At 47.8% G+C, this 13,323-nt stretch overlaps 5 protein-coding genes across 5 annotated transcripts, besides 21 other annotated features; 1 reads left to right on the top strand and 4 right to left on the bottom strand.

The window, feature by feature from the left end:
- Positions 1 to 75: 75 nt before the first annotated feature.
- Positions 76 to 103: a microsatellite.
- Positions 104 to 257: 154 nt separating this feature from the next.
- Positions 258 to 278: a microsatellite.
- A 30-nt stretch (positions 279 to 308) lies between these two features.
- Positions 309 to 333: a microsatellite.
- A 134-nt stretch (positions 334 to 467) lies between these two features.
- TraAM80_07603 (putative methyltransferase, putative,mRNA cap methyltransferase-like protein) lies at positions 468 to 3,554 on the bottom strand (the record flags this gene model as incomplete). The annotated part of the gene is made up of 1 exon (XM_029384385.1): positions 468 to 3,554. One exon carries the CDS (start codon positions 3,552 to 3,554, stop codon positions 468 to 470), a length of 3,087 nt encoding a protein of 1,028 aa, XP_029235751.1.
- An 841-nt stretch (positions 3,555 to 4,395) lies between these two features.
- Positions 4,396 to 4,422: a microsatellite.
- A 1,017-nt stretch (positions 4,423 to 5,439) lies between these two features.
- Positions 5,440 to 5,456: a microsatellite.
- A 371-nt stretch (positions 5,457 to 5,827) lies between these two features.
- Positions 5,828 to 5,863: a microsatellite.
- Positions 5,864 to 5,915: 52 nt separating this feature from the next.
- Positions 5,916 to 5,948: a microsatellite.
- A 121-nt stretch (positions 5,949 to 6,069) lies between these two features.
- Positions 6,070 to 6,101: a microsatellite.
- Positions 6,102 to 6,231: 130 nt separating this feature from the next.
- Positions 6,232 to 6,259: a microsatellite.
- A 175-nt stretch (positions 6,260 to 6,434) lies between these two features.
- Positions 6,435 to 6,457: a microsatellite.
- A 56-nt stretch (positions 6,458 to 6,513) lies between these two features.
- Positions 6,514 to 6,577: a microsatellite.
- Positions 6,545 to 6,620: a microsatellite.
- A 35-nt stretch (positions 6,621 to 6,655) lies between these two features.
- Positions 6,656 to 6,685: a microsatellite.
- A 105-nt stretch (positions 6,686 to 6,790) lies between these two features.
- Positions 6,791 to 6,842: a sequence feature (GA-rich).
- A 202-nt stretch (positions 6,843 to 7,044) lies between these two features.
- Positions 7,045 to 7,074: a microsatellite.
- A 97-nt stretch (positions 7,075 to 7,171) lies between these two features.
- TraAM80_07602 (uncharacterized protein) lies at positions 7,172 to 7,996 on the bottom strand (the record flags this gene model as incomplete). The annotated part of the gene is made up of 1 exon (XM_029384384.1): positions 7,172 to 7,996. One exon carries the CDS (start codon positions 7,994 to 7,996, stop codon positions 7,172 to 7,174), a length of 825 nt encoding a protein of 274 aa, XP_029235750.1.
- A 47-nt stretch (positions 7,997 to 8,043) lies between these two features.
- Positions 8,044 to 8,081: a sequence feature (A-rich).
- A 207-nt stretch (positions 8,082 to 8,288) lies between these two features.
- Positions 8,289 to 8,322: a microsatellite.
- Positions 8,323 to 8,500: 178 nt separating this feature from the next.
- Positions 8,501 to 8,519: a microsatellite.
- Positions 8,520 to 8,614: 95 nt separating this feature from the next.
- Positions 8,615 to 8,639: a microsatellite.
- An 11-nt stretch (positions 8,640 to 8,650) lies between these two features.
- TraAM80_07601 (putative glutamine amidotransferase) lies at positions 8,651 to 10,624 on the bottom strand (the record flags this gene model as incomplete). The annotated part of the gene is made up of 1 exon (XM_029384383.1): positions 8,651 to 10,624. One exon carries the CDS (start codon positions 10,622 to 10,624, stop codon positions 8,651 to 8,653), a length of 1,974 nt encoding a protein of 657 aa, XP_029235749.1.
- Positions 10,625 to 10,642: 18 nt separating this feature from the next.
- Positions 10,643 to 10,671: a microsatellite.
- A 33-nt stretch (positions 10,672 to 10,704) lies between these two features.
- Positions 10,705 to 10,763: a microsatellite.
- A 34-nt stretch (positions 10,764 to 10,797) lies between these two features.
- Positions 10,798 to 11,166, top strand: TraAM80_07600 (uncharacterized protein; the record flags this gene model as incomplete). Its single annotated transcript, XM_029384382.1, has 1 exon — positions 10,798 to 11,166. The coding sequence occupies one exon, from the start codon at positions 10,798 to 10,800 to the stop codon at positions 11,164 to 11,166; it is 369 nt and encodes a 122-aa protein (XP_029235748.1).
- Positions 11,167 to 11,672: 506 nt separating this feature from the next.
- On the bottom strand, positions 11,673 to 12,407 carry TraAM80_07599 (uncharacterized protein; the record flags this gene model as incomplete). Its single annotated transcript, XM_029384381.1, has 1 exon — positions 11,673 to 12,407. One exon carries the CDS (start codon positions 12,405 to 12,407, stop codon positions 11,673 to 11,675), a length of 735 nt encoding a protein of 244 aa, XP_029235747.1.
- Between the last annotated feature and the right edge of the window lie 916 nt (positions 12,408 to 13,323).

Here is a 13,323-nt window from a genome sequence, read left to right as displayed (position 1 = left end):
TTTTTTTTGGAGGCTCCCCGCAACCGCCCGACTCCCTCTGCGTGGAGCTTAGTCGCAGGAGCAGGAGCAGGAGCAGGAAGGAGGGAGGGAGGGGGGAAGGCAGAAGCACAGAAACTCACTCATTCCAGTCCCTAAAACATGGCAGCGTTGAACACCAACTTAAGTTGCGAGTGGAGAAACAGTGTGAGTTAAACAAAACACACCATTGTTCCTTTTGTTTGACCACACATGACAACTATTGCCTTTCCACAAGTTTCTAATAATAATAATAATAATAAATAGCATTCGTTCCCCACTACGGCAGATGCATGTATATATATATACATACATATAGTGATTCTTTTTTTGTTTAGCCACCCCCCTCTCCCCCTCCCCCTCCCTCAGTGGATTAAGGGCGGTTTAACATTTCAGTCAATCATCAACATACATTATACCAAGTAAATTATATATATATAATTTACTGTTACTCAGCTTTTAAGAAATAAGAACGTTCGAAACAGCGACGCGGCCTCTTCTTCTTCTGAAGAAAGAGAGAGCAAGGCATGACCGTCATAATCTCGCCTCCCGCCCACCACGGCAACATCCCGCAGCTCCTGCCCCTTGGGTGTGTGGTAGTGTAGGTCCCTGTACTCCATGAACCCCAGCGACTCCACCAACTGAAGACCAAGCGACCCACACAGCGTGACAAGGCGCTCCCACGGCACCAAGTACTCCGGAAGCTCAGTCACGCTCTCTTCTACAGAAACCGAGTATTGTACACCGAATGATTGCTCAGGTGGTGCCTCCATGGGAAACCGCACGGTGTAGACGCTATTTCCAAACACAGGCCCGTGCTCAGCCAGGCGACGACGCAGCTCAGCATCGCTTACTGTCGTTCCAATAAACACACCGCCTGGACGCAGCGCGGCGGATACGGCACGGAGAAAACAAGTCGTTCGCTCCTCCGTGCTGCAGCCGTAGTGAAGCGAAAACTGACAGGAAATAATGTCTAACCGCCGCCCCTTCAAATATGTGTTGAAGAAGTTCTCAAATTGGACCTCTAAGGCCCCTTTTTCGTCGAACACGTCACAAACGGTGAAGTATGCAAAGACGCCAGGGTTACTTTTCCCCTGTGATACACCCTTCACACTCAGACCCCTCGAAATGGAGTACCGTGCCGCAGATTCAGCAACAGCGTCTAAACAGGAGTCCACCATAAACAGATACCACGGCTGATGCGCCCTCCACTTGAAAAGATCACCCCCACGGCCCGAGCATAGATCCGCCACTGCTAGACCGTCGCCATTCGTCTCGTAACCACGCTGCAGTGGAAAGTACGCAACTGCATTGGTAATCAGTACGTTCTTTACCCAATTATTAAACAATCTCAATGCGCTCCGACTCTTTTCAGCGGACAATTCCCTTGTTTTGCAGGCGTAATGATTGTTCGTTTTCTCCAACAAGCTCGTCATAGGCATATTCGTTGCACTGTATATTTGTTGCTCGTCAGCAAAAGCCATGATGGCCCTGACCGCTTCGCGTCCATGCACGAGAAGATACTGAAGATGCTCAATGATACCTACATAGGTGGACTTTCGATTGTCTCCCGTCGGATGCAAAGAAACAATATTCCACCGTCCCGTATCTCCGTCAAATACGGCGTCAACTGTGAAATCCGACCAGGCGTAACTTCCGCCTGCGTTTGCCAACGCAATGTACAAGTTTTCAGTAAGCTTTGATGTCTCATCCTCTGCCGGGCAGGTAAATCCCAAACCTGTACACTCGCTTACCTTACAGTGAATGCATGGAATACACTGCCTCTCGGAGGGAATTCGAACTGCCCAGTAAAGATAAAGCTCATGATTGCCTGGCGTCTGCAACTGTGTGGCTCGCAGCGTTAACTGACATGTGTTGTGCTTACTGATGGGTTCCAAGGACCAAGTGTTTGTCTTGCCCACCCCCTCCTCTGCATCTCCCTGCAGGGACTGTACTTCACTGGCCAAAAGGGTGTCCGTCACGCCAATCAAGTCAATCAACACCTCAAGTGTTATGTCCTCCACAAGACTTTCCAACACCGAAATGACGGTAACAACTGAATTTGGTTCAGTCTTATCAGTGCGTAGACGTTCAATGGACCAGCACTTCTCCTTACGATCAAACATACACTCCGCAACAACCGAATTCCCTGTCGGTATTCGGAGTGAGAAAGGATTCAAAAGACGCATTGCAGAAGAAAGACGGGGGCAACCAACGCTATCAGGAGTATGACCAAAGCGTCTCTTACGAAAAAATAGATTCACCGTGTATTCATCAGTGCGATCCGCAATAGCGGTAATGCTCCAGTCCACAGAGAGCAAAGATGGCCACTTCCACTTGAGCTGTTCTTTCCTCGCGCCTTGAACAAGATCAAACTTTTCAGGGGTAAAGATAAACCCATCGTTCCTTGTCAATCCATGGGGCCCGTCGTAGTAGTACTCCCCAACCCCCAATTTTTCACCCGTGTCAACTCGGTGAATCCGGGAAACGCATCTAGCAAATTTCTTTATTGGAAACATTTGCTTCGCAAATATACGTAAACAAGGCGCTGGGGTACGTGCATTTTCGACGGGATGCATGGGTGCAACTATAAGATTCCGCAACACTTCATATCGTTTAGACATGGGCCAGCGCGTCAGCGGGGTATCCCCATCCTCGGCATCCTTCATTTGAGTGTATCGAAAGACGTCAAAACACCCAAAAATTGGTTTCGTCCCGTTCTCTTCTACGTCACTCACGGCAATCATGATTTCTCCATCCACAGCAAAGGCTAAAAGAGAGGGCACTGCATACTCCTCCAATAGAAGGTACGCCTGCGTCATAGAACGATCAAAGCAGTACCCCATATGCCGTGTACCCAACCTGCGTTCCGCCATAATGTTGTTTGTAGCAGCCGCAGCCGCAGAAGGCGTTGCGGGGCACGGTTTTAAGGTAAATGTTTCCACTTCACCATCTGGCGATATCGTTACCTTACTCTCAACATAAAACGCACCGAGTGAAAGCTGTAGTGGCCAGCCACTCCTCGATGGCATGGTACTCTGGCAGACCAGTTGCCGTACATCTTCCAAAGCAGCCACGTCGTCCAGGCGCAAAGAGTTGCGGGTCCAACTATTACCGCCCCGGAGCACCCAACACGGGAACGCCTGTACACAAAACGACACCAAAATTGCCCGCGTGCCATCGCTCTTCTCCATCAAAAAGTACTCCTCTGAACGCAGCGTCGCCGCGTGAGACTTGCGCATTGGCACGCAAAGTGGCCCCATAAACTCTCCATTGCGACTACCGGCAACAGCCTCTGCGACATAAGAAAAGAGGAGTTGCGGAATGCCAGGGGAGACGCCAGAGCTATGATGGCGAGTGCGTTGAAGCAGGCTATGGTAAGAGGCATGAAAAGAACCGTGACCTGCGCGTTGCACCGCAGTTAATGAATCACCGTGCAGGGAATGCACAAACTCTTCATCAACAGGGAGCAGCAGGCGCTGGCCAAACACGTTTTCAGCCTCGTTGTGTAGCTGCAAGAGAGAGTCCAAAGAATTCATTTTTATATTTCTCAGCAACACGCCGAAAAAGACTAAAGAACAAACACAACAAAAAAAAACAGCAGCGATATTATGCCCAACGACCCACATCTGTCCCTTTTGCGTTTGGCTGTGCGTAAGTCCGTGAATTCGCCAAGCATTTGCAGAGCACGAAAACCACACAAGACCTAAGTGTAAGCATAAATGGATTTCAATCATAAACTGCGGCTAATCAGCGAAACAAGACTAAAATTAAATAATGTATCGTTTTTCGAGTATTGTTGAGAAAAAAAAAAGAAAAAACTACACACGTCACGTCAACAGTGACGCTTCATTGCAGAATGGCCTCGGCCTCCGCATTTATTTCCCCGCCCCCAGCAATTGCAAACCAAAAGTCCTTACAGGGTGGCTCCACCGAAACTTACATCGTACGGCGACACACAACCCCGGTGCACTTATGCCTTGCTGTGGGAGGAACCGCTACAGGCAGCACTCCAGTAAAAATATCCACGTTTGTAGCGGGGAAGGAGAATGGTGCCACAAAAATACAAAGATAAAAAAAAAGCAAATAAAATTGTGGCAAACCGCATCAAAAAAAAAAAACATAGCCCCAAACAAAACACCACGCACACGGAGACACGGCACAAAGACAAAAAGGTACTTCTCATTACTATTCCCGTGCATCTGGCTGGCCTTCCCCATGAATCGCTACCATCATTGCTGTTACCTTCCATTTTTATTCCTAGTGGCGGTGTGTGTGTGTGTGTTAGCAGAAGCTTAGGTGAGATGAAGCGTCGCCACACGGCAAGTGCGGCCTGCCCGAGCATCGCCCAACGCAAATCACACACACACACCCAGGCCGATAATAGTAAAGGTAATAATAATAATAGACAAGACAATGAAGCACTGATAGTTTTCCACAACCATTGTTCTTCTTTCTCCTCCACTGGCCCCAGCCATGATCCTTCGTCCTGGTCACCCACCAGGAGGACTCCACGTTGCTAGTACACACACCCAAGCTGCCGCTCCCCACGCAGTCTCTTCTGTACTAGCATACATGAATGCGCGACGATGGCGTTGGAAGGAGAGGTGTGGCCTTTAATGGCGGGGCCGGTGACGTTCGAATGTAAAGGGGTAAAACAAAACATAAATGTTTAAGACAAGGAGTCAAATCAACGAAAAAAACAAAAAAAATGAGGCAACGCACCCCGCACCCTACGACAATAGAAAAAACAACAACGAGAAGACCACGATGCAGTGAAACACAACGTCAAGATAAATTCCATCGACATAAGCAGTCGAGAAGAATACCACACACATACAAAAAAAAATGAAATATGAATAATAATAAAGGCATGCAAATGCTCAGCCTCCCCTCCATATAATTTGTTGCTCTTTTTTTTTGCCCCATTTTGCTTCTTTTTCCTTGAAAGTAAAGGTCACCTTTTTTTTTGTTTTGCTGCACATATTACGGCACCACATTGGCGACCTCTCCACACAATTCAGAGAAGCACGATACCGCATCAAAGAGGAAGACATTTTCCCTATACTTCTGCAGGGGAGCGGGAGCGGGAGCGGGGTATTACATCCGGGTCCCACATATATGTATTTATGAATATATGCATATAAAGATTGCTTGAATTTCCATGCCGTCTGGAAGGGGAGGAGAGCCAATCCGAGATTGACACTACCAAAGCTGCATTACGACGAAAAACTGTACATCAAAACATATTATATGGCAAATCCATAGTAATGATAAAAAAAAAAAATTATGCCTACATTCATACTATCATTTGCCTATAAAAAGGAGACTCTGCACGGGTTCGCAGTAAACGAGAGCCAAACAACCCCCCCTTATTTCTACATGTAAATATAATAATGAATAAACCGCAGTATATGCAAACGCAATAATAATAATAATAAAGGCAAGCAGACCGTCCCTCCCTTCTCTTCCCAGTATTTACTAAAGGTCCGCCGTAACGTCGCAAAGAACAGAGGAAAGAAAGCGCGCGAGCCCCACGCCAGTAGTGAAAGGCACATGCACAACAATAACCAACAAAGAAAAAATGGCGTGGAACCAACAACAACGAAGAAAAAAAAACAGCTTCCCACAGCTTGGTTTTGTTTCTTCGCATCTTACGCAGTCGCGCAGCGCATAAATGACATCATGGAGACGAAGTAGGCAGGACAATTTGAAACAAGACGCCATAAAACAAGAGCTGAGGGAAAAGTAAGAAGACGTGTTGTTGTCTTTTTTTTTTTGTTGTAACGTTGTAACGTAGGCTGAGCAAGTAATATATAAATTATATATATATATATATATATATATACAGCCAAACAAGAGCATTTTTGGCATTTCACCGTATAGCTAGAAATAGGAGGAAACCAAAACCAAAACAAAAGTAAAGAAAGCAATATGGACACATTAGTTCATCCCCACCCCCACAAAAACAACAAACAAATAAGACTCTGAGAGATAAACAGAGATCATGATCTCGCATTGCCCTGCCGCAGTAGTTAATTCTAAGGTCGGCAGTTTTTGTTTATTTTTTTTGTTTTTGTTTTTTTCCCCACGTGTCTTTTTTTCTTCAATCGTACGTTTTCCGTTTAACTGCAATTTCTTTTTCCTCCACTCGGTGAAAGAAGGGAGAGGGAGTTTCATATTAAAATGAAAACTCGCCTGCGCACCTCCAGAGGTTATATATATATATATATATAAAGATCTACCGCCGTATGTGTGCCCCCCGTTTCACACTTCAGCTTTTCCTCGCGGTGATGGGGAAAGATACAGAAGAGTTTAGCCCACCGCCTAAAAAGGAAGATGATGCGGAGTATACACACAGAAGGAAAGTGAGTGAGAAAGCAGACGGCTGCAGCAACAGAGAAAGTTAGCTGAAAACCAATAATAATAATAATAATAAAAAAACGATCAATCGTAGAAATAGACCCCAACAACAAAAGAAGAGGAGGGGGGAGGGGGGAAAGAAAAATGAAAATAAGAGGTGATAGAGAAAGAAAGGCAAAATATGAAAAAGAAAAAAAAAACAATGAACGACGAAACAAAAACAAAAACACACATAAGCAAAATATCCTATGGCATACCCATGTGCGCGCTTCAATCAACACACACACACACACAACACAACACAACAAAATTTAGCATGAGTTGTGCTCTACTTAACGGCGCATACAGAACCCTCCCGCTGCTTTTCTCTTCCCTTCTTTCAAAGGCGTTTAAGCCTGCCGCTTCAGGTAAATTTTTTTATTTGTTTTTCGTTTTTTTTGTGATGTGTCTTTTTTTTTTTATTTCCCCCTGCGGACAGCGGCAAAACTGGTTCTCATTGTTATTTAGACAGTTGTACAAAACACTTACTCCAATTTATATGCAAGTACTACACCAATGAACAAGACGGTCGTGCACATATAAACATCGATCGACTTTTATCATCGAACACGCTCGACTTGTACAAACATTTGTGCATATAGAAAAGTAGGTAAATACAGAGAGATAGTTTTTGTTGTTGTTGTTGTTTTTTTTTTGCCCCTTTTCAAACCAGTTGAATTATACCACGTTAAAAGAAGTTTACTCCCCTCCACCTCCCCCTCCCTTTCTCTTCGTCTTACACAACCATTTTCTGCTAGGCAGAATCTTCAGTGTGGGTGCAACCGCAGTTCTCCCGCAGGGGTTCCTCAGGCAGGACCAAAGGGGGCAAAAAAAGAAGACTCACACCGAGCCGCTTGGAGAGTCGTTCAAGTTCGGCAAGGGTGGCCTCCTGGGCGAGGCGGCGGTCGTCCATAACGTGCGAAGAGTACGTGAACGACGCCAGACCAACCAAAACAAAGTCTTGCAGCGTGCCATCCTTCGCGGGGGCGCAAACAGAGTAGCGACGAAAGGGAATCGACATGGCCCCGGAAAACCACACACCAAGAGCCGATATATTTTCTAGTGCTTCTCGGCACCGGTCTGCAAGCTGCGCTTCAGCTTCTGCAATCTCGCTGGTGTCGGGCCCGCTTAGGTACGTTTGCACCTGTTGAAGAAGCCACTGCCAGGTCTGGCGCATAAAACTAATAACCGTCGGGTGATACTGCAACACATGGGCGTGGCGAATACTATGCTCGGCGGCATGGCGCATTAAACATTTTAGTCCAATAACCGTTTCACTGGTGCCCACTGCGTTCCTCCTCTCAGAAGCCTCAGTGATTTCGCGACGTTTCGCCTGCTGGTGTTGACGAATGGCGCTGCGTTGTGCATCCATGTCCTCTCGTTGCTGCGGAATGCGCTCATCCAAGAAGCACTTTGCCACCGCAGCGCAAGGGTGCTTCGAGGCATGAGAGACGCTGAAGGTATTTCTACACGCCAGGGCCGTCGTTGGGGGCGAGAGTTCCACATGTCGTTTTGCCGTAAGGACACTGGCGCAACTGAGATCCGCGGTAATAGACGGTGCCTTCATGATACATGCCATCACGAAGATGTTAAAATAACACTGATCGGAGAAAAAGATTTTGTCAGTTGTTTTTTTATTTATTATATTTTTCCTTTTTTTTTTTCGGTTGCTCCAAAAAATTCGGTTGGGCGTAACTGGTGTGCATGTTCGGGTGGTCATCAGCGCGTAACACGGAGAGAGACAGAGGGATGGAAAGGAAACGCAAAATAGATGCAGCACGCGGCAGTGGCACGTGATTGGGGGAAGATCAAACCAGAGGAAAGGAGACAAAAAAAAAAAAAAGAAGCTGGCCGCTCCCTCCTCTGCCCCGTATTATTATTATTAATTTATATATATATATTGTTTCGCAAAGGCGTTTACCACCTTCCTCAGTTTCTCCTCTCGCCATTCCCAGGCACATACACGTTATAAATGAGGCGAACTCTTAGTCTGTTACTCCACTTTCCCAGCGCTTATTACCTCTTCTACTACGTTTACCTTTCAATTCGTCTTGGAACCCCCCACTCACCCCCACCCCCTCACAAACAAAAAAAAAAAAAAAGTAAGAACTCCACGACAAAATAAAAGTACCACATGCACATGTCCAGTCTCATACACTACAAAATTAACCGAAGGGACATACATACACAAACAGAAAGAGAGAGAGAGAGAGAGAGAGAGACTTCCCCCGCGTCATTCCCATTCCGTCGTTCCAGGCGGTTTCGCCGTAAGATCATATAAGACGCGTGACACAAAATCAAGTTGCTGCAACGAATTCACCACTTCCTCCAAGGCGGCCAGCGGCATCAGCGGGGTTCCAGGAAGCGCGGGAACCCCCGTCATGAAGTCGTTTGTGACAAACGTGCGTATTACAATGCTGTATTGTCCCTTTTCCTCAAAGCCAAGCGGCGTTAGGATAACGGGGACTTGGCTAAGCCGGCGCACAAGATCGTGCTTCAGTAAAGTAGAATTTACAAGGTCGTCCGCAATACGCAGTTTGTTGAGGCTGGCGGGAGTCAATGTCGTCTTCGTGACACGTTGCGGAGCAGTATCCCGCCTCGGGCCAAACATAAACACCACGCGATTGACGTGACGTGCAACCTTCGGAATGACAAGCGCCAAACGGCTAAGTACCCGCCAATCCGCCTCCGATGGAGACCGACCGGTAGAAATGGCCACTGCGTAGGCGTAGGTTCTGCCATCGCCCTGAACACCAACCGTACGCACAGGCAGAATACAAGAAGCCGGCTGGAGATCCTTAAGAGCCTCACTCAGTGGCTGTACCAATTCAATGCTCGTGTCACCCTTGCAGATGGCCTGCACAACTTGAGCTGTTGACTCATAAAACTCGTCCCTGTAGGGCATGCCGTCGCTGCAGAGGGTGCGGATAGCCAGTCCAGGTCCAGGAAAAGGCTGCCGTTGCACCAAGTGTGGTGAAATACCAAGCCGTACACCCAACTCTCGTACCTCATCCTTGTGGTAGTCGCAAAGTGGCTCTATAATTAGGCCAGACTCGCGCAGCTGGCGAACAACAGCTGTATCATTGTGATGTGTTTTAATGGTATCCGCGGTGCAACTGGCATATGGGGACCCGGACTCAATGAGGTCTGGGCGTAGAGTGCCTTGGGCAAGCAGTATATTATTCACATCCAGCTTAAGATCCTTAACAACAGCATCACACACAGACATGAAGGTATTACCAATAATGACACGCTTCTCTTCGGGGTCTACCACTTCACACAGCTTCTCTGTCCTATATGGCGCACGTGTGCGCCTAGCGGGCATTTCTGTTGTCGCTTGCGCAAATTGCTCGGAGGCATTAACAAGGATCACAGAAACCCCGGCCCCCTCTAAAGCGGCCACCACTTCTTCGCTCTCCCTGAGACGCATAAACCCATGATCAATGTGTACACACACCACCCGCTCGCGTCCGAGAGCCTTGAGCAGCAACACCGCACACACAGTACTGTCAACCCCACCCGACGCAAGACACAGTACTTTTTGCCCTTGAGCCGTACGTTCACGAATCATGCGAAGTGCAACCTGTTCACGGTCTTCCATCGTGAAGGTAAAGTGACAGCCACAGAGAGTCAAAAAATTCTTAAATATCTGCATGCCATTTTCCGTAAGCTCCACCTCCGGATGAAACTGCACACCAAACAGTGGAAGCTGGTGGTGCCCAACAGCGGCAATAATATTGGCACTACTGCGTGCTATGACCTTAAGCTGTGGTCCAGGCTCCGTAATGGAGTCTCCGTGCGTGAGTAAAACCTTTTCTTTTGAAGAGAGTCCGTTAAAAAGCTGTGAGGTTAAGTCAATCCATATTTCGTCTTGGCCGTCCTCTCGCACATCGGTTTGGCCAACGCTCCCTCCAAAGGCCTGCGTGAGAAGCTGCATCCCGTAGCATACGCCAAGCAACGGCTTCCCAACCTCAAAAAGATCAGGGTTAAATGCTGGAGCATCCTTGTCGTAGATGGAGCTTGGACCTCCGCTTATAATGATGCCTTTGATCCGGCGGTCGCTGCGGAGGGTTTCGGTTGGGGTGTTGAGCGGCATCACACGCGACTCCACTTTTAGTTCGCGAATCTTCCTGTCAATCACCTTCCCATACTGCGAGCCGGCATCAAGAATGACAACGTACTCCTGCTCAGTCCCGTGCGTTTCCATTGCTTCTCTGCAACAACCACCAACAAACAAACAAACGAAAAAAAAAAGCGCGTTCCGCGTCCTTTCTTTCTACATCCATCAAAAAATGCAAAAGAAAAAATGAAAAGTAAAAACAACAAGAAGGAAGGAGAAAGAAAAACCTCCAGCACAGATGTGCGCTTCCATTTACACCCATGCACGTGAGCCAAAAGTCAACAAGATATGCCGAGCATATTCTGGCGCCCTTAAGCAACGACACGTTTCAGAAACACGCGAAGATGCTTGCCGCCAAACTCCATCCCATTCATGTTCCCTGCGGCGGCCGAGGCGTCCTCTGCCTCCTCAAACTGCACATCGGCGGTGCACTCCTCCTCCTTGGCAGCTCCCGCAACAACAGTCCGAGCTTCGAAGGACGTGACATCACCAAAGGAAGAGCAAATACGCAGGAGAGACTGCTCGTCAAATCCAGGGGGGAGGCAACGAATGCAAATCTGACTCGACATCAACCAACACCAGAAAAAGGACGGGTGGGTGCACTTCAACGCCTAACTCCAAATACTTGACAGGCGGTGCGTCTATAGTGTCGAGGACCCTAGCGCACAGAAAGAAAGAGAGCAAAACAAACCACCACGGGGGGGGGGGGGGAAAGAACAACAGCAAGCAATCGCACACATACAAGGAGATTGAAAGAAAGGCGCGAGGGAATGTTGGAGGTAAGACAAAGAGCACCAACAGAGCGGCAGGGCAGCAAAGAGAGGAGGGATAAGTGATAAAGCAATTGCAGTGGTCCAAGCCTGAAGGGCCCAGGCATTGCACAGAAAGAAGCACCCCCTCCCCCCTAGAAAAGATCTATACAGTATCTACGCAGGCAACAGCAGCAACAAACAAACAAACAAAAATTTGTTTCATAAGATCTAATAAAATGAAAAGTCATGCGAAAGAAAGAGTGGGGGGAGTTGTCTCCAAACAACGGAGTAGTGCCCGGCCACTTCTCTGAGACTCGTGTGAAGACACCCCAGCAAATGTACAAAAAAAAAGAGTGATAGAGCGAGACAAGAGTCACCTTCCTCTAACAGGAGACAAGGGCGCAAAGCGCATCCAGCTCCTTAAGGGCATCGTCACAGTGCAGCGCTTCACCCTCTTTAATGACCTCCGCCCATACTCCCTTGCTGGCCTCGGCAGCGTTGGCCTCCTCGCTCAGCCACCTACGTGCGTCATTTCTTTGATTCCATTCACGCATTGCCGTATCTAGGGCCCATGATTTCTTTTCAGCCTCTATCGACGCCACAAGCTCTGCAATCCTGGTTCGCACCTGTCGAGTCTTTTGTTGATGCTCCACCCGCTCTTGTTGTTCCGCGTCTTCAAACTTGCGTATGGCAGAAAGGAGTTGCTGCTTGCTCTCCTCCCGAGCCTCGCGAAACTGGCGCAATCCCTCCCTCGTATCCTTCTCCTTTTCCTCAATCTCCTGCAACCGCGCTGCAACCGCCTGCTTGCGCTTATTTAGCACGCCCCAGTGTTCCTCGTTACGCACGCGCCGCTCATCCACCTTTAGCTGGAGGTCGGATGTTTCCTTCTCAATTAGTGAAAGCTCCTCCTTCTTCTTGGACACCTGTTCCCACACAAGGGAGATTGTGTTCTGAATGTTGGCCTTCTCGAGATCCCAGTCCTGAACCGTCTTGGCGTGTTGCCCCTCGAGCTCCTGCAGGGCCGCACGTGTCTTTTCAAGCTCCACATTATTTTCCTTCAGTTCTTTGCTGAGCGCGCGCCACTTCTGAATGAGCTCCTTCACATGTGAACCTTCCATTGGGAGTGCTGTGGAATGGGCGTGTGTGTATGTGGCTTGCTCAACTCTACCCAAAACCCACAAAGAAATAATATATATATATAAAAAGAACAAATTGAAAGTTATGACGCAGCTTCAGCTGCTGTGCAACACGCCGCAGTGGTCAACCGAGTTGCGGCGGAATTCCATCCTTCTTTCGCAAGAGAGTGAGCGAGGAGCTCACGCAGGCCTTTTTTCGATGAAAGTAAAAAAAAAAAAAACGTCAAACCCCAAAATTCTTTCCCACTCTTATCACGTGCCCATCACTCCCTTCTACAAAAAAAGGCTCACGCCTGTGGCCTTCCACGTCCTTCTTCGTTTTGGTTTCCATTGCTCAGATGCAGGCAGGAAATGTGAGACGCCACAATGAACACGTGAATCCTCCATCTACACAGAAAACACATAGAAAAGAGACGATGACCAATATTTGCAGCAGCGCCGTCGCACACGAGGCTTTGGCATCGTCTGCCACAACTCCTTTTTTTGTTGTTCCCACTTGAAAGCATACAACACGCACCGGCGGAGGGAGGTGCGCCTGTTCCTGCATCTTTGACCCCCGTGACGTGCACACGCACGTTGCGCGGCTCAACCCTCCCTCACGTGCCTCAAGTTAAACAATATAAAGCAAAAAAAAGGTAAAGTTCTTGCCCCACCTCAGCTGCATGCCTGACAAAGCCGCTGAAGCACGTAGGAAAAAAAAAACAACAACACTCCCATCACATTAGAAAGAGAGCTAAATAATAATAATAATGGCAACAAAAATTTAAAAAATGTTGTCCAACCACAAACAGGAAAAAATAAAAATAAAAAATCGGTCACTGTCCATTTTGACTCTTTCAGCTTAGAGTCTATCTCGCCTCATAAAAAAAAAAAAAAAGGTGTGGAGGGGGGGGGGGGG

This window comes from Trypanosoma rangeli, assembly GCF_003719475.1.
Source record: "Trypanosoma rangeli strain AM80 chromosome Unknown Tra_15.4_contig_00325, whole genome shotgun sequence".
Classification (NCBI taxonomy): Eukaryota; Euglenozoa; class Kinetoplastea; order Trypanosomatida; family Trypanosomatidae; genus Trypanosoma; species Trypanosoma rangeli.
Note: the sequence above shows the minus strand (reverse complement) of the source record. Positions and strands in the feature narration are given on the sequence as shown.